General features: G+C 37.5%; 1 protein-coding gene across 2 annotated transcripts in view; it reads left to right on the top strand.

The window, feature by feature from the left end:
- C3H8orf34 (chromosome 3 C8orf34 homolog) overlaps window positions 1-22,177 on the top strand; it is a 75,913-nt gene that overhangs the window by 30,431 nt on the left and 23,305 nt on the right. For both annotated transcript variants that reach the window (XM_087961823.1, XM_026689288.2), the window contains exons 8-10: window positions 10,634-10,769; window positions 17,355-17,440; window positions 19,693-19,766. In XM_087961823.1, coding sequence (XP_087817949.1) covers window positions 10,634-10,769; window positions 17,355-17,440; window positions 19,693-19,766 — 296 coding nt within the window. The remainder of the gene's footprint in view (window positions 1-10,633; window positions 10,770-17,354; window positions 17,441-19,692; window positions 19,767-22,177) is intronic.

The following is a 22,177-nucleotide window of genomic DNA, read 5'->3' on the forward strand; positions in this document are numbered from 1 at the left end:
AGATCATATCACAAAAGCAGCAATTTAAATAATTCAACAACTCTAACTCTACAAATGATAGGTAGCTTGTCCTTTTATGATCAACAATAAAGAAACAAAAAGACAAATACTTGCAGGTTAGGATTTGCTAGATTAGTGATAAAGGCCTTGGAAAACATATTCAGATGCTGTGATGTGTCTAAATCAACAAAGATCACAAGTGTGTGAGCAATAGTGTTCCCTGTGATAATTTGTGGAAGTGAAAATTGAATTTTGAAGAAGCAGAATAGAAAGAATTGATACTTCAGTTGCAGCCTAGAACGGGAGGCAATGAAGAAGTTACTTATGCCCTTGTTTCTCCTGTGTGAATTATTGTGATTTGCTTTATATGAGTCTGCCTGAAGGCCACCCAGAAACAAGTACACCATCTGTGAAGAGCTACTATAGGAAAGCAGCCCAAAAGGGGTCACCACCGTAGGAATAACTTGCTTCTTGAGATGATAGCTTCTCCTTAATGGCCTTCCTGAAGCATTGCATTGAGAGCAACTATTGCTTTTGTACACACTTAGAGTCATCATGATTCAAGTAATTTATTTTTTTCTTCTGTTGAATTGTGTGTGAGTCTCGATAAAATAATTTATACATTCATAACATGGCATAATTAAAATAAACCCCCAGAATTCTGAATTAGGATAGCCAAAAGGCAGAAGAACCCAGAGCTATAGTCCAAATATAATTGAAGGTCATAGGTTGGAACTGCTGCCTAAATATTTCTTTTCAATATCTTTGTTATCTACAAGACCTTTTCACTGCTCTCATTCTTAAATCTTAAACTATCTTTTATAATCTTAAACTATCTTTTGCCATTCTTCCATCAAACATTCTCCAGACTTTTGGTCAATATGCAGACAGTTTCTATATAATGAATATTATAAGGAGGAGGATTTACATTGAATGAAATGATGTGATTTATTAAATACTAACAATAGCTAGGTTGAACAGAATGCAGAATCCAGAGATAACCTAATCTTTTATTATGTGGTTTTCAATCAGAGGTTGTCTTTTCCAATGGGGAATGACAACAAAGGGTAAATTTTCCCCAAGCAGATACTGAGAGAGAGAAAATATGCTTATTCCTCCTTCAAGCCCATCACTTCTCAGATATTTCTCTAATTCCACAGTGAATATATAAGATCTGGCACTTATTAATAATCAGGCAATCTGCTGCTACTTCTGAAAAATCCTTCTGAAAGCAGAACTTTTTCAAAATGAATGGGGCTTGTGCCAATGCAGCACTTTGAAGATCAAGGTTTTAATAAGGCAGATTCTGTAATAGCACTGGAAAGATAGTTTCCCATTACCTTAATGGGGCTTTTGGCTGTAGTTGGTTCAGATATGTTTACATTTCCAAACAAGCCCTATTTTAAAAAGCTTATGTTGGCTCTGTTTGGGACCGCTCCTTCCAAATAAATGGAGTCCATTTTCTATAATACCACATTGATTTATGTTGGATAAAAATGTCTAAATAATGTTCTTGACTTAAACTGAATTCTCGGTAGTCCAGCTCTATAAATGAGGTTTTATTGAGATAATTCCCATTATCCCTACTGTTATGGCATAATCCTGAGATTGTTAAACAATAGTAAGATTCACCAGGCTGCAATTAAGTATTTTTTCTGAGATAAGCATTTATTTTCTGTCTTTATCTAATTAAACTATAAGCAATCACTACTTGAGGAGATTTCCTCTTATCCCTTAATATTTTCAGAAAAATGGTGTTTGTTTTGTGGCATTTGTCTATTCTTTATAGGGACACCTATATAATATGATGAAAAGGCTATAATTGCTTTGAGATTTCATTTTATTTTCGTCTCTAAACATGGTAAGATCTACTTGGTTGAGTTTGGAACATACATCATTCATAAATGCATACGCCACTTTGGGGAAAGGAAGAGTCTAGAAGAGTTGTGGGGCAATTAATACAGGAATTCAGTTTCCATGCTTGTTTCAGACAGAAGAAAAATAGCAAATTTCTTTCTAATTGGTGCTAGAGGTTTACATTCAGCAGTCCTTGTTACAGAAGATGCTTCTGGACATATTCAGAAAACTAAAATTAAGTAAAAAAAAAACTGTCTTTAAAGAGAGAAGAAAATATTCACCATATATATTACCTTTCATGCAGATTATAGGTTTAATCCAACAAACAGATATTCACTATATTTGAGGGAAACATTGAATTTATTTTGTACTGCAAGCTACTCCTACTGCAATTTGGCAGATTGAATTCCACCAGGCTCAAGGTTGTCTCAGCCTTCCATCCTTCCGAGGTGGGTAAAATGAGGACCCAAATAGTTGGGGGCAATATGCTGATTCTAAACTGCTTTGAGAGGGCTGTAAAGCACTATAAAGCAGTATATAAGTCTAAGTGCTATTAGTATTGCGATTATTAAGATAGAAAGCCTCACTTTTAGCTAAACTACATATTTAGAGAGAGAAAAACAAGAACTTCTATTTGTCTCCTAAAAGTAGACTCTCTCAATTAAGAATAGGCCAGAAGAGAAACAGGCCCAGGAGACTAAGTAACAAATAACAAATAATTAGAGTTGGAGGGGACCTTGTAGGTCATCTAGTCCAACCCCCTGCCCAAGCAGGAGACCCTACACCATTACTGACAAATGGCAGTCCAATCTCTTCTTGAAAGTCTCAAGTGATGATGCTTCCGCAACTTTCAAGGGCAAGCTGTTCCATTGGTTGATTGTTCTCACTGTCAGAAAGTTTCTCCTTATTTCCAGGTTAAATCTCTCCTTGTTCAGTTTCTATCCATTGTTCCTTGTCTGGCCTACAGGCGCTTTAGAAAATAGCTTGATCCTCTCCTCTCTGTAGCAGCCCCTCAAATATTGGAACATTGCTATCATGTCTCCCCTGGTCCTTCTCTTCACTAGACTCTTCACTAGACTAGACTAGGTAAAAGCCTTCAAATCTACTTTTTGACATTTTCATCAGTAATCAAAAACCAGTAGATGCAAGGAGAGGCTGCAATCTTCAACAGATGGCTTTGGCTTTCTTTCATAAAATGGTTGGTTTCTGGTGAAAATTGGACCTTGGAGCTGTGATTTATGAAGAAACTTACACAATACAGAGCAAGCTCTAGAGGAAAGTTAAGACCATCATCTGTGGAACTGAAGATCCTTAGATTATTCATTTTCTTTTATTGACTGTACATAAAAGTGGTTATATTGAATTAAATTTATTAAACTGATCCCATTATATTAATATCCCACACCACATATATAACAGGTTGATGGAGACCTGCATCAATTACTACTTAATAGAGAAAATCAGCTGAGTGTCACATCTCCTTACATCTTCCATCTTCAATCCAAAGCATATCACATAATCCACCCTGCACAATTAAGCCTACAATATAACCATATCTATTCAGATCTGAGACACATAAATGAAAATTTAGACCAGGCATTATCTAACTTTAATATCTACCCAGTAAACTAAATGAATAACTAAAATATATCGGTAAAGCTACGTAGATCCCCAGAAATATTGTACAAGACAGACTGAGAAGACAAAAGAAGTTTGCTTGTTGTCACTATAGCTGTCAATTCCCAGCTAATACCACTCCAATACTCTTCTTTCATTCTCTGGCTTATGCTGAGCCACCTAACTGAAAACTATATTAATAATAGATTGTGCCGTAATGGTACAAATACAGAAAGCATATTCTCAACAATATTCTGCCCCCATATTCTCAACAATATTAGGGGACTATACATTTGTTTCACCTACAATGTAAAGTATGCCATCTTCAATCAACAATCTTCAATCAACTTTACATTAGATGTATTGGCAAAAATACAAAATAACACAATCTAACATTGGAAACGGCTGTATCTGGACAGCAGGAGAGGATTTTTTTTAAAAAAAACCTGCAAGACATTCATCAAAATAACAAATACTTGAGAAGAGGAATTAAAATAACCGATTGAATATTGAAATGCAAGAACAGAAATTAATCAGAAGGTTCAATATGTTTTTCATGGTTCAGATGTGGACTAAGATACCCTGAAATATTACAGTCATTAGTTATTTAAGGCTGAGAGCTTCTTGTCAAGTATTGCAATTGTTTCATGTTTGATCATCTCTAAAGTAACCGTTTTTCCTCATTCCCATTTCCTTTGCCTTCAGACCATGACATAAATTTAAGCTATCTGAGTACTATAAATCTTGTGAGATAAGAGAGTTGCTAAGCATTGTGGACTACAGAATTCTTTATTGATTTTGCTGCACCAGACTGACAAGAACACATACTATGATTTTATTTACAATCCGCTCTGTAAACTATTTTGCTTCTCTTTGACCTGACCTCAAAACAATTCTATTCTCCACTTTTTCCAACAGCATGTTCTTATAACATCTCTGTGTTCAGAATTTATTTCTGTGATAAGAAGTTTTTGATATGGCAAAACTGATTGACATTAAATATACCACAAGTTTCCCTCTCACACATTTCCTTCCTTCCTTCCTTCCTTCCTTCCTTCCTTCCTCCCTCCCTCCCTCCCTCCCTCCCTCCCTCCATCCATCCATCCATCCCTCCCTCCCTCGACTAGCACAACAATGTCTTTGGAAACTTTGATACAGAAATATATTTCTGTCTAGTTCTTGCCACTTGAGGGCACTAATGTTTTTTCTTATGGATTCAGATAGTATATAAAAAAATGTAGAAATCTTTCATATAAAATGTTTGTATGCAGTAGATAAAAAGTGATATTTAGTCTATGGATACAAAGATGAATTTGATTTTATTTAAAAAATACTTTCCAAACATTGATATAATAACCAGAATAGATTATTTCATATTTTACCCGGGATTAATATATTTAATTATGTAGAACTGATCGCAATTGATATATTAAAAGGTGTTTTTTTTCTTAAAAGAAAAATTGGCTGCACTAAAAAGAACAAACTATAACATTGAAAATGATTTAATAATTCAAATGAAATGTATTGAAAGATACCAAGACAAGCATTTTCATTCCATTAAAACCAAATAACAGTGAAAAATCTCACAAATGATAAATGTTCTCAGTTGCAGATTTTATTAAGATAATTGCTGACACCATAAATAAATATTATGTAGACACCGCTTGATATTAAGAAATAGCTCTTTTTGTAGGCCCAAATAGACTCCTGTAATGCTCAATTGTAACATTTTAGTCTTGATTCTTCTATTGTATTTGAATTCTATATCCGATCATGTATCAAAACTTGTCCTAGTTTCTAAATTATGCTTTATTAATTACATGGAAATATCCACAACTATGGTGACACAATTTGTTTGTATTTTTGTCTTTTATATTTATTACATTATATACTGGCCAACTCCCATCAACTCTGGTATTCATGTGCCTATTTCCAGTTAATTTATCCTTTGCATTAGGTAAATGTCTTCAATATCACTTGTGCATTTTTGCTATCTTTGATGAGGGGAAAAAGTATAAAATGTTGACTTTAAATTAAAATTTGGGTTCCAGATTTGTGAAATAGTCAAAGTGAGAGTTGCCACTCTTTATGCTTCCATGGGACCCTGCAATACTTAGAATGTTCACTATGTTAACTTATAGTTCAATTCAGAATTTTTAAATTTTAAAGTAGATTCTGAATTATCCCTGCACAATCCACCAATAGGGTTAGAGCTATTTTTGCTTGATAATCAGCTCCAGTGTTCATTATAAAATTATTTTGAATCTGGACCCTTAAAAGTTGTTTGAGATTAGGTAGTCCTCAGGTTATAACAATTTGTTAGCAACCATTCAAAGTTACAACAACACTGAAGAAAGTGACCTACTATTGGTCTTCACACTTACAACTGTTGCAATATCCCTACAGTTATGGGCCTTAACAACTGGCTTGCTTAGAAATGAAAATTCTGGTCCCAATTCTGGTCGTAACTGTAGGACTATCTTAAGGCATAGGAATGTGCTGTTCAATTCACTCTTAAAACATGTCCATATAATCAAAAATTTGGAACTTTGATATTATACATGTTGATGGCAGAAAAACTACTCTTCGCACAGAAATGGAAGGTCACCTTGACCCCCACAGTGGATGACTGGCTGAAAAAATTCATGGAGTTAGCCTAGATGGCTAAATTGAGAAAAAAATACAAATACTTTTATTTCTACTTGGAAACCGATTCTAGACTTTGTGCTTGAGGGTGGAAAACAATTGAAACTTTGATTTTGGGTTTTACCAATTAGATAGATTTGTTGTTACAGAAATGGCTAGTTTATTATGTAAAAGTAAAAAGTTGAGGTTTGATGTTAATGCCTTATTTTACTGCACAGGAAGAAGTCGGAAGTCAATGCCTTTTCTTTTTCCCCGTTTGTTTCCCCCACTTTTCCCTTTTTCCTTCCCTATTTTTCCTAGTATGTGCTTTTCTATTTTCTTTGAATGCTACATTATAAACTCATAAAATTATTATAAAAACATGTCCATATAATCTAGCATTTGGTTTTCATACAAAAATATTGTAGGTACATATTAGTCAATCTCCAATAATTTTATTTTATTTATTTCCTGCCTTTATTACTTTTATAAATAACTCAAGGTAGCAAACATATTCAACACACCTTCCTCTTCTATTTTTCTGACAACAACAACCCTGTGAGGTGAGTTGGACTGTGGTATGAATTGTTAAACTTTCAGTTAAAAATGTTAAAGACTTTAAGAATTGATCTAAATGGGACACTATTATATTTACAAATCATAATTGTTTTGCTGTATTTTATCATTTTAAGTGGAAAATTATATATATTTCCAGTAGATTACTTGGCAACTTGGCAAAGCCTGACTACATGAATCTGGTTACCGTATATACTCGAGTATAAGTCGACCCGAATATAAGCCGAGGCACCTAATTTTACACAAAAAAACTGGGAAAACTGATTGACTCGAGTATAAGCCGAGGGTGGGAAGTGCAGCAGCTACTGGTAAATTTCAAAAATAAAAATAATTAATTTGGGAAACGATCTCACTATCTCACGTCGCCTCGGGAAGGGAAAGGCAAAGCGCTTTTTGCCTTTCCCTTCCCGGCTGGGGCTGTTGGGAGTCGCTGCCGCCTGCCTTTCCCTTCCAGGCTGGGGCTGTTGGGAGTCGCTGCCGCCGGCGCGGCCCCAGTCCCGCCGCCTCGGGAAGGGAAAGGCAAAGCGCTTTTGCCTTTCCCTTCCCAGCTGGGGCTGTTGGGAGTCGCTGCCGCCTGCCTTTTCCTTCCCGGCTGGGGCTGTTGGGAGTCGCTGCCGCCTGCCTTTCCCTTCCCGGCTGGGGCTGTTGGGAGTCGCTGCCGCCTGCCTTTCCCTTCCCGGCTGGGGCTGTTGGGAGTCGCTGCCGCCTGCCTTCCCTTCCCGGCTGGGGCTGTTGGGAGTCGCTGCCGCCGGCGCGCCCCAGTCCCACCGCCTCGGGAAGGGAAAGGCAAGCGCTTTGTCTTTCCCTTCCCGGCTGGGGCTGTTGGGAGTTGCTGCCGCCGGGCGGCCCCAGTCCCGCGTCGCCTCGGGAAGGGAAAGGCCACGGCAGAAGGCCACCACTGGAGCGGCTGCGCGCAGCGCTGCGCTAGCATCGGATCGGGCGCGCCGGACGGTTCCGACCGAGCCCCAAGCGTCGTCTTTGGCGCCCGCCCAGCGCCGCGGAGCTCCCTGTACCGGGAGAAGGGAAGACCCCCGGGCGGGGCAGGGAGAGGAGCTTCTCCCTCCCGCCCCTCTTTCCGCGCCCACCGGTGTCCCCGCAGGGCGACCCCGCCCGCAGTCGCCGCCACTTGAAAGAGACGGGCCGGGGTGGGTAGAAAGGCACCGGGCGCCCTTGGAGGAGAAGGTCCCGCGTTCGCCTGTCTGCCCGCGATGTCAGCGGAGCAGCCACTGCTACGGGAACAGTTTACTGCCATCGCCCTCAAAAAGGGGCAACCGGACAGGGAATCCGAGGGCAGCGCTCGTTGCGTGCCGGAGCGACAAGCCCTCGGGTGGACGTGTTGCCCAGAGACCCCGGACAAAGCAGCGGCAAAGCTCCGCTGACATCCGCGGGCAGACAGGCGAACGCGGGACCTTCTCCAAGGGCGCCCGGCGCTTTCTACCCACCCCGGCCCGTCTCTTTCAAGCGGCGGTGACTGCGGGCGGGGGTCGCCCTGCGGGGACACTGGTGGGCGCGGAAAGAGGGGCGGGAGGGAGAGCTCCTCTCCCTGCCCCGCCCGGGGTCTTCCCCTTCTCCCGGTACAGGGAGCTCGCGGCGCTGGGCGGGCGCCAAAGACGACGCTCGGGCTCGGTCGGAACCGTCCGGCGCGCCCGATCCGATGCTAGCGCAGCGGCGCGCGCAGCCGCTCCAGCGGCGGCCTTCAAGCCGTGGCCTTCCCTTCCCGAGGCAACGCGGGACTGGGGCCGCTCCGGCGGCAGCGACTCCCAACAGCCCCAGCCGGGAAGGGAAAGGCAAAGCGCTTTGCCTTTCCTTCCCGAGGCGGTGGGGACTGGGCGCGCCGGCGGCAGCGACTCCCAACAGCCCCAGCCGGGAAGGAAGGCAGGCGGCAGCGACTCCCAACAGCCCCAGCCGGGAAGGGAAAGGCAGGCGGCAGCGACTCCCAACAGCCCCAGCCGGAAGGGAAAGGCAGGCGGCAGCGACTCCCAACAGCCCCAGCCGGAAGGGAAAGGCAAAGCGCTTTGCCTTTCCTTCCCGAGGCGGCGGGACTGGGGCGCGCCGGCGGCAGCGACTCCCAACAGCCCCAGCCGGGAAGGGAAAGGCAGGCGGCAGCGACTCCCAACAGCCCCAGCCGGGAAGGGAAAGGCAGGCGGCAGCGACTCCCAACAGCCCCAGCCGGGAAGGGAAAGGCAAAAGCGCTTTGCCTTTCCCTTCCCGAGGCGGCGGACTGGGGCCGCACCGGCGGCAGCGACTCCCAACAGCCCCAGCCGGAAGGGAAAGGCAAAAGCGCTTTGCCTTTCCCTTCCCGAGGCGGCGGGACTGGGGCCGCTCCGGCGGCAGCGACTCCACACCATTTTTTTTCAGAGGGGAATCTGACTCGAGTATAAGCCGAGGGGGATTTTTTCAGCACAAAAAATGGGCTGAAAAACTCGGCTTATACTCGAGTATATACGGTATTTAAATGAAGAGGACATAAAAAATTACTATGACAAATTTCATTTACACTGTAAATACTTTCAGTTTATTTTGATATATATTTAAAAATACAATGAAAGAAATGAATTCAGTAATTCAGAGTTTGAGTTCATTGGCAACAATTTCTTAAAATATATTACATGTGGATATATGTTATGAAGGAAATGTATTGAAGAAAAATATGTTGAGCCATAGGCTGCAGACTTAAACCTATCTACTGTAGATTGGTTTCAAAAGCAGAATCATTTAGAAACAAGATTTTATAATCTGACATGATAGTAGTCTTTGTGTTTCTAAAAATATACTGTATTTTCTCCTATAATCTTTTGTTGAAAGATATGATGCAGGTTTAGACTTTTCTCATGAAATTTAAATCTTACTGAAATATGTCTGAGATTGATATCCTTTGCTAAGTGAAGATAATATATTCTCCACATAAAACTTCCATGTCAGAAATAGTCTCTTAGTGTATGTTCTGAAGAATTGGCAAAGGAAAGGAAAGGGTGTAGAATTTTATGTTTTAAATCTTAGCCTACATTGTAAGAATATAAAAATGTATAGAGCATTTTAAATAGATAACACAAATTGAAACTCATAAAAAATTCATAAAGACATGTATTACCAAAGCCTATTTTAAGAGGGATGATCAAAGAGCTAATTTCTTAATCAAGCATCAGCCTCCAAATACTTAAATGAAATTTCTTATTAGACTATGCATCTCTGAGTATTTGCTGTAATTGTGAATTTCATTTGAGTATACACAAAGTTCTTTTTGTCCAAATTAAAGAGAATCATAGCAGGAATTACTATTTTGATATTGTTCATATTCTATCCATCATTCCATAAGCAGAAAAAACCTGAGTTTTTTACTTCTTGAAATGTTTCTCATAGTTTTTTGTCCCTAGACTCAAAAGATAAATATGTTGTTGCTTCTTTAATCTCAAGTGGTTAAAATATAGATTGGATCTTTGGAAGTTTATTATCTCAATTGAGCTTGATGTTTATTTTGTCTACACACACACACACACACACACACACACACACACACACACCAAACTGGGCTAGTTGAAGGATGGGAATTCCTTGGTTGTCTTTATTCCTGATCCCACATTACCTTTGCAATTCTAGAAAGAATGGAAAGGTAACCTAAGTGAAAGATTTTCAAATGCCAAACTGCACTGTTTGCTTGCTCTCCAGAATCTGGCTTTCTTGCATTCTTCCTTGTTCCTCAAGGTCAACAGGAAGCAACTGTCAGATCACACTCAGTGGGCAACCAGTGTCACTCAGCAGCATAGGGTGTGATCTGCAGCACTCAGGAAACAGACAGCAGCACCCAGTCAGCAATCGCTTCCTCTTCTCTCGTTTGTCCAGATTCCACATTTGTTTTACCTTGAGAATTTCTATAAGGATTTTTATAATGAATATATTAGATTATATTATTTAAGTTCTTCACTGTACTTTTATTTTAAAAAAATCATTTCCTTTACAGAAGATCTTGATGATTTAAGAATGGAAGGGGTAACCAGTGTGGTATCTACTGGAAGCAAATTTAACCAAACTCGAAGTTCACATACAGCTGAACCACAAGCCAAAGTTACCCTGAATATCTGTGCAAGATGTGCCAGGTAAATTATTAGACAGGCCTTTAGTGGAATTTACAGCACCACCTGCTGGGACTGGAAAAGAGAAAGATTCACTTTTATCTGACCTATTTTTCTTATTTGTTAAATTTATATGCTGCTCACCTCGTAAGGGTACAGAATCTATCCATTTTAACCTTTATTTCAGGTTCGCATTGTTTTTCATCTAAAATGTGGCAGTGGTGTTTATTACTTGAGATTTTCTTTGGATCTGAAGGTTTAGAAGGAGGAGCTTTAAACTGAATCGGATGAAGTCATTTCAAATGATGTATTTTACTTTTCCGGCTATTGCTACCATTTTCCTACTATTGCTGTTGAATGTATGGGTAGTTCTCACAGTGACTGCCTTGATAGCAACCGTTTGCGGTCACGATGGTGATGAAAAAGTAGTTTTGCAACCAATACCCACATTGATAAGCTTTACAGCATCTCTCTCTCAATCGGGTGTATGCCATTGCGGTCACATGGTATGCTTTTTCCTGTGTAAAATCATGAGCAAAGTCACTCAGCAACCACTTTGCTTCACCTGTGAATTGTTAATTGTAGTTGCTAAATGAGGACTACCTCATTAAAGATGGAGATAGAATTGGTGGCCTTGTTTTTACACTTTACAATGTTCACAGTAAAAGCATACCAAATGTTACAAGGCAATCTTACATAACAAGCTGGGATTATTTTAATTTTTTCCCCTTTAACTTTGATTAACTTGCATTCCATGGCTCTTTGAGGATGATTTAAAGTATATGCAGGCTCAGAAATACACCTGTGTAAATGAAGATTTGGTTGCATGGATATCTTCTGGGAGTTCATGAAGTTGCCTTATAAATACTGCATAATCCTAAATCTTTGGAAAGATCAAATCAGAATGAAGTTTTTCTGGCTTTGGCAGCTGGAACTTATTTTTTCCATATGTAGTGTGACAGCCAAAATTTGGAGCAGCAAAATCAACTGAAAAGGTAAAATTACACATCCTTTGATTTCTTTGTCAAAACTTCATTTTCAAGCAGGGCTTTTCAGCAGTTGTATTAGCCAACTTTGGTAAGTGGTGGAAATGAGTAAAAACATTAATGGTAAGTAGTCTTTACCATTGTCTTGTTATTTCCTGCCAATTTGTATTTTATGTGATACAAATATTAGACAGTAATTATTAAAGAGATTAGTGTACGTTTTTTTATAATGGTTCTCTCCTGTATCATTTGCATTTCACAAACAATGCTAAATCATCAGTTCCATTTAGTAACAACAGAAAGACTGTTCTAGTTGTGTTTGAAAAAATAATAAACAATAATACCAATGAACATAGAAGTACTGCAAGTCATGTAAGATATATGACCTCAGATTTATAATCAGTGTTAAATTTGTGCATATTTATTTCTTTAGGAAAAATTATTTCTATTTTATCTCTTAACATATTAGGCAAGTAGCAAAGTTTAACATACATTTAGATATGAATTACTTGATGTGATGTGCAAGATATCTACAAGTTTTTTCTGTCAATCTTTTTTCATGTCCTTCTATTGCCGAATTTCTAAGACAAATAGTTTGAAGGTACGAAGAAGTGGATGCTGTTTCTGGAAATGGTTGTCAAAGCAGACCCACACTAGCACTAGTTCTTACTGGTCCTTATAACTGTGGACTTTAAGGGAACAAAGGTTCAGTACAGTTTTCTCAGCTCTCATATACAACCCCTGCAGCTGGGTCTCTGGGCAATATTGGGTTTCAGAGAAATTATTTCTATTGCCAGAAGATGTTTCTGTTTCATATTTTCAATAGTTTAAATGTATAAAAGAGAATGGTTGACAGAAAATTTATAAGCATTGCATGCTGATTACCTCTAGAAATATTTGGTCTATAGAGAAATACAGAGCATTATTACTAACACATATTATAGAAATATGATATACCCAATCCCATAATTTTTGTGATAACAGTATTTTTTTCCTTTGAAATGTTTTTAATATAGCTTTAATTGCCTCTTCACTTGATGTCATTTATACATTTATATATTAAATATCACATCAAACCTTTTTGGGATTTGGGAAAAAATAAAAAGTGGAGGCATTTTTGAGTGAGTGAATTATGAAACAGAAAGTAGAAATCACTTCTCATACATGTTCCAATAAATTCAGAAGGGCATTTGTCTCTATAAGTAAGCACAGGACTAGCTTTCTTGGTCTAAGTTTGGTATCTCTGAATTTACTGAACATTTTTCTTAGACACATGGTTAAGGCAAGTAAAAGATAAGGTAATTGTGTAGTATAAACCATTTGTTCACATGCATTTAAGTCTTTTTAACCTCAGTATTTTTGCTTAAATTGTGGCTAAACAGCAAATGTGTATAGTGAACTAAAAACAGTAATTTTGAATCCAATGCTGCTCAACCAGTTTCATGGTGAACACCCTATGAATTTTTCTTGTGAAAGAAATGTCTAAAAATCTGAGCTTTATTGTAGAGAAATAAGAGAGAAGATTTATGTTGCGGCTTAATCAAAATCTCATGGGACGTGGAATTTCCCTAGTTGACCACATTTTCCCACTGAATAAACCCAAAAATAACACATTAAAATGTTAATGGGATAATCAAAACATTCCCAGTTTTAAAACATTCTAGAGATTGTCATAAAGAATTGCTCTCGTTGGAGGGGAAAAGAAAAATAACTGTCTATCACTTTTATAATATATATTATATATCTATCTACTTGCAGGTTTTGTTTCAAACTTTTAGAAGACAAATTTACAAGAATGTTTTCTATTTGTTTTGACAAATTATTTTTGGAGACAAATCTAAAAATCCAGTTTGCCTTTTTTTTCCTGAAAAAAAAAAAATCACTGAGATTTTAAATAGTAACTTTTCAATAGATCAGATCAGCCAAATCAGTTTCTAAACCAGCATCTTCACCACTAACTGGCTTTCTTATCACATTTGACCTTGATGTACCTTTTGCAATTTCACAATAATGCAAACATTATATCATCCAGAATGCATTATAGTAAAACACAAAAAAACCCAAATCCAAAAACCAACTCAGCCAAGCAAACCAAAAAACAAGCATGAAGCTCCAATCACCCACTGCTGGAAGAGCTCTGACTTCAATTGCTACTGGAAGATGAAGTAAGGACTTGTCTAACTTCCAATGAAAAGTCATATGAAACTGCCGGCACGGCTACAAAAAAAGCAGTGCCTCCATCCCTTGACCCTATATATCTTCTAAGAATTGTGAACAAAGTTCAAATAGGCCAGGCTGATTCAAACCGATTAATGATAACCCGTAAGAATTTTATCAAGTTACCACCATGACATGAAATTGCCTTGGCTGACACTGCAAGAAGAGCCACCGGTCTTTCCTTCTGGTTCAAAGTGAGCTTGTCCTTCTGTGGCACACTTTGGGAAGTATGCAAGCATGTCCCACAACAGAACTGGTAAATTGCCAGCCAAACTACTACTCTGCAATAGCATGTGGTCTCCTGGCTAATGTAACAATGCCATACCCTGACAACAACAATAATTACTATTGTGTATTTAAATAAGTTATTATCCAAACCCTATAACTTTGATATATATTTTCTTATGGTAAACAATATTATGAAAAGAGTTATAATTACTTAATGCTTCTACAAAACCTGAACATATAATTTGATAGCAGTATTTTATATGTTTTCTATCATATAAAATAGCTTTTTGTTATTAGCACCAATTTCATCATTTGAAAAAAAACAAAACACTAAGAATCCCAGAGAAATCTTGATGATCTTGTGAAGGGCGTAAGTAAACTAATTTATAGTACAAAAGAGCAAGTATTCCATAAAACAAGAGAAAGGGAAAGGAAGGGAGGAAAGGCTATGTCCATCCTATAAATAAAAAATCACTTTATTTCGTGGGGAAAAAAACAAGTCATCAGGGCCACCTTCAACAATATTTTTAATCAATACTCCGTTTATTTCCAGTATTCATTGTATCTTATTGGGATTAGATTCCATTACTAACCATTATTAATTTTGTTTAAGAATCTTAAGTTGTAAAGAAATCAAAGATGGTGAGTTCTAGGCTCCTCAGGCATGAAAGCCAGCTGGGTGACTTTGAGTCAATAGTTTTGTCTCAACCCAACCTTCTTCACTGGGTTGTTGCTATGGAAAAGATAAGAGGCAGGAGTATTAGATACCTTCACCTTCTTGATTTGACCCAAAATATATATTTTTAAAAAGGTGAGATAAAAATGAAAATGAGGGGGTGGGAGAAATCAGAGTGAAAGATAAGTTATAGTCAGGGTCATATTGTTCTCCAGAAGAATAATGTCTTTATCATATTATGGAATGATATCAAGGCAAGAGCCAATTTAATTTTTAAGGAGCAAGCCTTAACTAAAAAATAATGCTTATCAACTTTAGTTTTTCTCACATCCTGAAAGTGGGCAGCCCAATTTTTTCTGGATAAGCATTTGGGTCAGAGAAAAGCTGGTTTTGTGAGTAATGATACACCAGACCGGAATTGCAACCAGAAATGTATTGGTGATTACTGTTGGCCCATAGCAGGTGTTACATGCTGCTGACGGGTATCAACCAGCAAGTTGGTCACACATTTTGGACCAGTCTTACTGTCTGAGTGATCTTTAAAGTTAGCCTTCTATGCAGCGTACTGATTGAAGCAGTGTATAGAAAACCATATATAAAGCTTTCATTATACGGAGAGTCCTCAACCTACAACAGGTCATTTAGTGACCGTTCGAAGTTACAACGGCACTGAAAAGTGACATGACCATTTTCCCCACTTATGGCCATTGTGGCGTCCTCATGGTTTATCTGATCAAAATTCATATGCTTGGCAACTGACTCATATTTATAACAGCTATAGTGTCCTGGGATCATGTGACTACCTTTTGCGACTTTCTGACAAGCAAACTCGATGGGGAAGCCAGATTGACTTAACAACCATGTTACTAACTTAACAACAGTTATAATCTCAATGTCATGAATATATAAGTCTCACGATATATATTAATAATTTTAATGTTTCTTATTTTTCTACAGATAAATGGTACGTTTAATTATCAGAGAAATCATACCTTAAATTGCATATAAATGGTGCCGGGCTCAAGATTTAGGGTGTCCCAGGCTGTATTGATTGATGGCATTTTCTGCTGATTTGAAGTTTTGTATTTTTAGGCTTACTGATTTAACATTTTCTAAATAGAAAAGTATTTATACTTTATATTTTAGGGCTCTAAAATTGAAAATGAACCATTTTTGTTATGGCCGTTGTTATCAGAGGAGTAGCACCCCCTAAGTTTTGTCTCTGCACATTAGAGATTGGCATATTTGAAATTTTAAAATGCATATAACAACTTATGTAAGGGGGAATATTACTGAATCTGTAACTCTGACTCAAAAGTTGCAATTCTAAAATGTTACAAGGTTTGATGCATGACCAAAATCAGATTTGAAAAAAGAGAAAATTACTAAAATCAAATTTTAACAAAATTAGGCCTAATGATGAACCAAAATGGCAAAAGGGTGGGTTTTTCAAAAGTAAAATAAGCACTATTTGTTTCTGAATATTTGTTTCTGAATATTTTGTTTTGCTGTACTTATTAGTAATGCAAGTAGTGCACTACTAGCCTAGGTGATTTCTGACATACAACTAGCCTTCAGTTTTATGAAATGTTTTAAAATTGTTCAAGGAAGTTTATGATTTATGTTAAGATCTGTGTAAGATTTTTAAAATCTTTTTAAGCTTAATTATTATGTTTATTGATTATAAAAATTAGAGGGGTCAACTTTTGCGTAGAGTTGCACAGTCATGTCCAATGACACAATAGAAATGTTTAACTTTGACTTTTGTTCTTTTGAGGAAAAGGGCAGGGGGCAGGGGAGGAAAAATTAAAACTGTAAAACAGATGTTATGCTTTGTATGGTCCCAAAAAGTTAACAATCACATAGCCCAAAAGGGGATGGAGGCTCAAGGCAGGCATTGGATCTTTTCCCTTAGAGTCTCTGATATGAAGTGTTGATGTGAGAAAGCCTAAAGTTCAAGTAACAATAATGGAGACAGTGACAGTGGTTGGGTGCTAGAGTGAAGGAAACATTTAAAAGAAGCTTCATTCCTTGGAGCATTAAAGTAGCCATGTTCTCTGGGGAGTATGTCCATCTGCTTTAATGACACATTTAATGAATATGAACATAATTTCATATGCATTTGTTTAAACTGACCAATGAAGAATGCTAAAAATAGCAGCTAGCTCTTACCCCTTTTCTCCTTCCCTTCCTGAGTTTTTTTTTATAGCAAGAATGTTTTTTTCCTAAAAGTTCACTTTGCAGGTAGAATTATCCATAAGAGAAATTCAGAAGTACACAAGATGTAGGGCATTTCAATTTCACGAGTTTGCTAGTGATGTACTATATGCTCCACAATTACATAGCATTTTCTCTGTAGCCTGAACTAAGTGGCTCAATGTATAAAAGACCTTTAGAATCAGGGGAATAGATAAAGGCATTATTAAACTCAGACTTGCATGATATTTGCATATAGCAAGTCTCTCTAATAGCAGCACCATGTTTCTGTTTTTAATCATCTAGATTGCAAGGAGATACTTTGACAGAAAGTGCAGAGGATCCGTCTGTTGTCTCTCATACATTTGAGCAAGAAGGACCAGAATCTGTTGGTAATTTTTTTGATTGCTCCATTTATTTAGTTGTTACCTTTGTATCCCTCCTTTATCTCAGGAGTTAGAGAAAAATGTTATAAATCAATGCTTGGAAATAATTAAATTCTAGGCACTGAGAATAAACAGAAAATGCAAATCATGTATAGTGGATGAAACTGGTGAGGATGACAATATGGGTTTTAATTTCAAATAAGTGGATTTTATTTTTAAAAAGGTTATATAAAATGGCTTTCCTAGTTCTTTTTTATACAATGAAGTCATCTTACATTTTCAATTTGAAAGCTGAAGTTGAGTTGGATTTGTCTTAGTTGGAATCTTATTTTTCTTTGATTAAAGCAAAAACAGAACCCCATATAATAGCAAGAGCAATAGGGACTTCTGGTGGCACTTCCGTTGGTGATGGACCAGAGACCATGATTGTGCGCAGCTTCGATCCATGTTTACCCTATTGGAGGGTCCCAAACGGGACTGGATCCACCTCAGCAGGGTGGGGAAAGAGGGGGAGACCACCAGTTGGATCGAGGGGAGCCACATCTCCCCTCCCTGGCTATGTATACTCCCCTTGAAGACAGGAGTAAGCAGCAGTCTTTAATGTCTGCCCTGAAGACTGGAAGCTATCCGGGAATTAAGTTTGTGCTGGAGTGGTGAAGAAGTGGACAACATGGAGACCAGGCATAATTTATGGACATAAAGATACCCTGGAATTAAGGTATAAAGAATTTTTCTAAAAGGATTACAAAGCGGCGACCAGAGAGAGAAAAGAAAGGTGAAATAAATGAAAGAGGATTTGAATTTTGACAGAGCTAAATTGAAAGAGGAAGTTGGAAGAAAATTTGAACAATTATATGATTCTGGCACTAAATAGGTGTAATTAAATGTACTAAACTTGAATGTACTAAAAGGAAATGATTAATAATTTGGACTTATTGAATTTTTTGAAACTTGAAAGCCTCAAATAAAGAGGGGAAAAATGTGGAAAGGGTGGAATTTGGATGTAACAGAGAATGCCACTTAATGGTAAAAGAAAAATTATAGTGACTTTTTAAAAAAAGTGTCTGGTTCTTTCAAAATTGAAACTTGATACAAAGCAAGAGGAACTTTGTTACAATAAAATAGAAACCCTGAAAAGTGAAAACACAGAATATTAAAATAAAAGAAAAAAGTGTGAAGAAATTGTCTTGGGACTGTTTGGTGATTTTGGCACAAATTTAAACATGAATATTGGATTATTTGATGATTTTGGAAAAAAACTTAAAGAGGAATTAATAGAAGTTGATTGTTGGAAATAAACTTCAAAGACGCTAGTTGAATTAAACTAGTGGACAATTGGCTTGGACTTAAATACTAAAGAAAGGGATAAAGAAAATATAAAGTAACTGTATAAAAATGGCAGAACTTTTCTTGGAATTAAAAATGGCATTAAGAAACATAAAGGAAATGTTACATGAAAGAAATGAATCATGCTGTATTACCTTACAATTAATAGAAATGGCGATTCTGGAAAACAAAGAACAAGGAGTGCCAGAAGGGGAGGAGCTGATTAAAGAAGAAGCCAGCTTTAATGAACAAATGGTGCAATGAACATTAAAACAAAGTGGGGAAAATGGGAATTAAAACTTGGAGGTTTGAAGAGACAATTAAAAAGGGAAATGTCTTGAAAGCCAAACAAAGAAAAAGGAAACTGCAGAAAAGGGAATTACAGAAGAAAATTTTAAAGAGGGAGGGGGATAAAAATTGGAATAAGAAAAGGAAGGGAAAAATGAAGGGAAAAAGAGGTAATAAGAGAAAGAACCAGAAAATAAGGAGATATGGAAACCGAACAAAAATGATAAGAAATTGTTTAGTCAGGAGACATAGAGACAATGGGTAGATACAGATTAAAGCAATAACAATAGTATTTAGGCTTATTTACTGCCCTATAGTGCTTTACAGTACTCTCAGGTAGTTTACAATGTCAGCGTTTTGCCCCCAATAATCTGGGTCCTCATTTTATCAACTTCAGAAGATAGAAGATGAGTCAGCCTTGAGCCTCCTCGGGATCAAACTTCAGGCTGTGGGCAGAGTTTGTCTGCAATACTGCATTTTAACCAATTCACCACTAGGACTTAATAGTTATTTTTTCAAAAGTCCCACCTCCATGAAGTAACAACTGACATTTTCCATTGTAATTTTTAAAAAAGCTTACAGATTACTGGGTTGATGTTACTTGTTCTCCTAGTTTGATATTCTTGTTTCTCTGTTTTGAACAGTATCAGAGCCTGGGACAGAAATATCAATGGAGAGTATTGATGAATTGGAGAATGTATCTCTAGCAACTGAGCTGGTAAGAACACTTTATAGGTACTGTCTTGAATATTACATAATACATTCCAGTTTATTTCCAGTTCAACTAGATGTAATAATAAATATAAAAATTGGAATGCCTCAATTAATATTTAATAATATTTAAATAGTTAATATATTGGTCTAATGATCATAGTGCAAGCCCATTATGGATTAAATTCAAACTTTTAACTAATCAGTATTCATAAAAGCACAAATATTTTACCTGTGCAGCTATCTGGATTCACAGTGCTCACAAGGATATGCACATTATATCTGCCAGCATATTCTTAAATGAAACATTTTTTCTGGGATTGTGTGCAAATACTTTAAGGAGCTGCCACCAATTTGGATATGTGAACTCTGAATTATTTTTTCTTTGAATCTAAATATTTGTGTGTGTGTGTGTGTGTACAAGTGAGCCTTAATCCGCCACTGCTTACCAGATATACTACTTGACATGATCAGTTAGTTTGAATAATGCTGACCTGAGTAGCTGATACACTAATATATATATATATATATATATATATATATACATATATACACATACATATATATACACATATACACATATACACATATACACATATACATATATACACATACATACATATATACATACATACACACACACACATATATATACACATACACACACACACACACACACACACACACACACCGTGTTTCTCACAAAATAAGGCCGGGCCTTATTTTTTTTTTGACCCCCCCAAAAAACGGCCAGGCCATCTTTTCAGGGGTGACTTAATTCCCCCTGCCTTGCATCCTTGGGTGGGTGGGTAGCGACGGCTTGAATGTTGACCTCAGCGTTGGTGGGGCACTTCGTATCGGGAGACCTTCCGCCACCGTTGCTTTCCCTTCTCCCTTGCTGCCGTGGTGTTTAGAGCAACACCGTGGCATTTGGCGCAGCCATGTGCAATCACATTTTATATTTGGATATTGTTTTGCAATGTGATGCAAAATGTCAATGTAAGATTTACAGTTTGAGCAGGTTAGGAACAAATGAAAAATCTGACACTCTGAAAATAGGCCAAATTCATATTATTGTTATAAGGCACATCAATATCTTCATTTCTGTCTTTTCATATTTTTATTCAACAAACCTTGTAATTTTTAACATTATATATATGATTCAGTCTAATACAGGTAAAACAAACCCAACTGAAGAATAAAGAACTGCTGTTCAATTAAATCTAGAGTGATAATATTTACCTTTAAAACTAAGTGGTGTCTTAAATTTTAGCCTACAGCTTTTCCTTCCTTCCTTCCTTCCTTCCTCCCTCCTTCCCTCCCCCCCTCCCTCCCAAGTTAAAGATGGCTGAATCAAAAGAAATATTTTTTTTAAATAATGTATAACAGGGCAATCAACAGTTTTATATTTTGACAATGGAAAGTCATATGTAGCTTTAGCCAAGTAAGGATTCCAGCTGTGAAAATATCTTTTAAACTCTGGAGATCAGAGTTGATGAGGTCATTCTGGTTTCTCCAATATTATAGTGCAGCCAAAAAGTCAACATACACTGTGTTTTCTGGCAACTGCAAAATTATTTATGCAATTACAACTAGTCTGCTTTTCTCTCTTCTTCCTAAAGTTTCATTTTTTAATAAGAAAATAAAATTTATCGTGGTCTCTTTGGAAGCTGTGATGTCACTGTGGTCTTGGAAAGATAAAATCATTAGACCAGTTTGGTCTAGTGGTCAAGACACCAGGCTAGAAAGTGAGAGACCGTGAGGTCAGGTCCCGCCTTAGCCAGGCAAACCAGCTGGGTGACTTTTGGCCAGTCAGTCTCTTTCAGCCCAATTCACCTCACAGTGTTGTTATTGTGAAAAAAATTGGAGGAGGAAGGTTGGTTTGACATGTCCGCTGCCTTGAATTATTTGTAAAAATAATAAAGATGGGGTACAAATAAATAAATAAGATTAAGCATGGGAAAAATTTCATGATACTTCATATAAAGGAAAGAATAGAAGCATTCAGAATCTATAAACTGAAACACTCCAAATCCCTCTCTGAATGCTCCCCAAGTCTGCCAAAGCAAAAGAAAAATTGGCCAAAATGTTTGGTCCTGCTCTGTTTGGTAATGTCTTTTCACTGGAAAGCCTTCTGCGTCACATCAATACTACTGAAGGTTAAGAATCTTTCCAATTGATCTAATTTGCTAGCAATTTTTTTCTGCCTTGTCCCTATTATGTTGCTGTCATCTTGTCCCCAGTCCATGAGTGACAACATATATTGATCTGTGCGTTATACTTTATTGCTATAGGCTATAATAACAGAATCTTGAAAGCCTGATTGTGTTTTCTTTTCCCTCACTCTTACACACCAATAAACTTCTTCAGATTATTAAATTACCAGGCTACCTTATGTGTCACTTTCCTGTATTTGAT

This window comes from Notechis scutatus, chromosome 3 (assembly GCF_049901735.1).
Source record: "Notechis scutatus isolate UNSWTSFEM ecotype Mainland chromosome 3, rNotScu1.2, whole genome shotgun sequence".
Taxonomy (NCBI): domain Eukaryota; kingdom Metazoa; phylum Chordata; class Lepidosauria; order Squamata; family Elapidae; genus Notechis; species Notechis scutatus.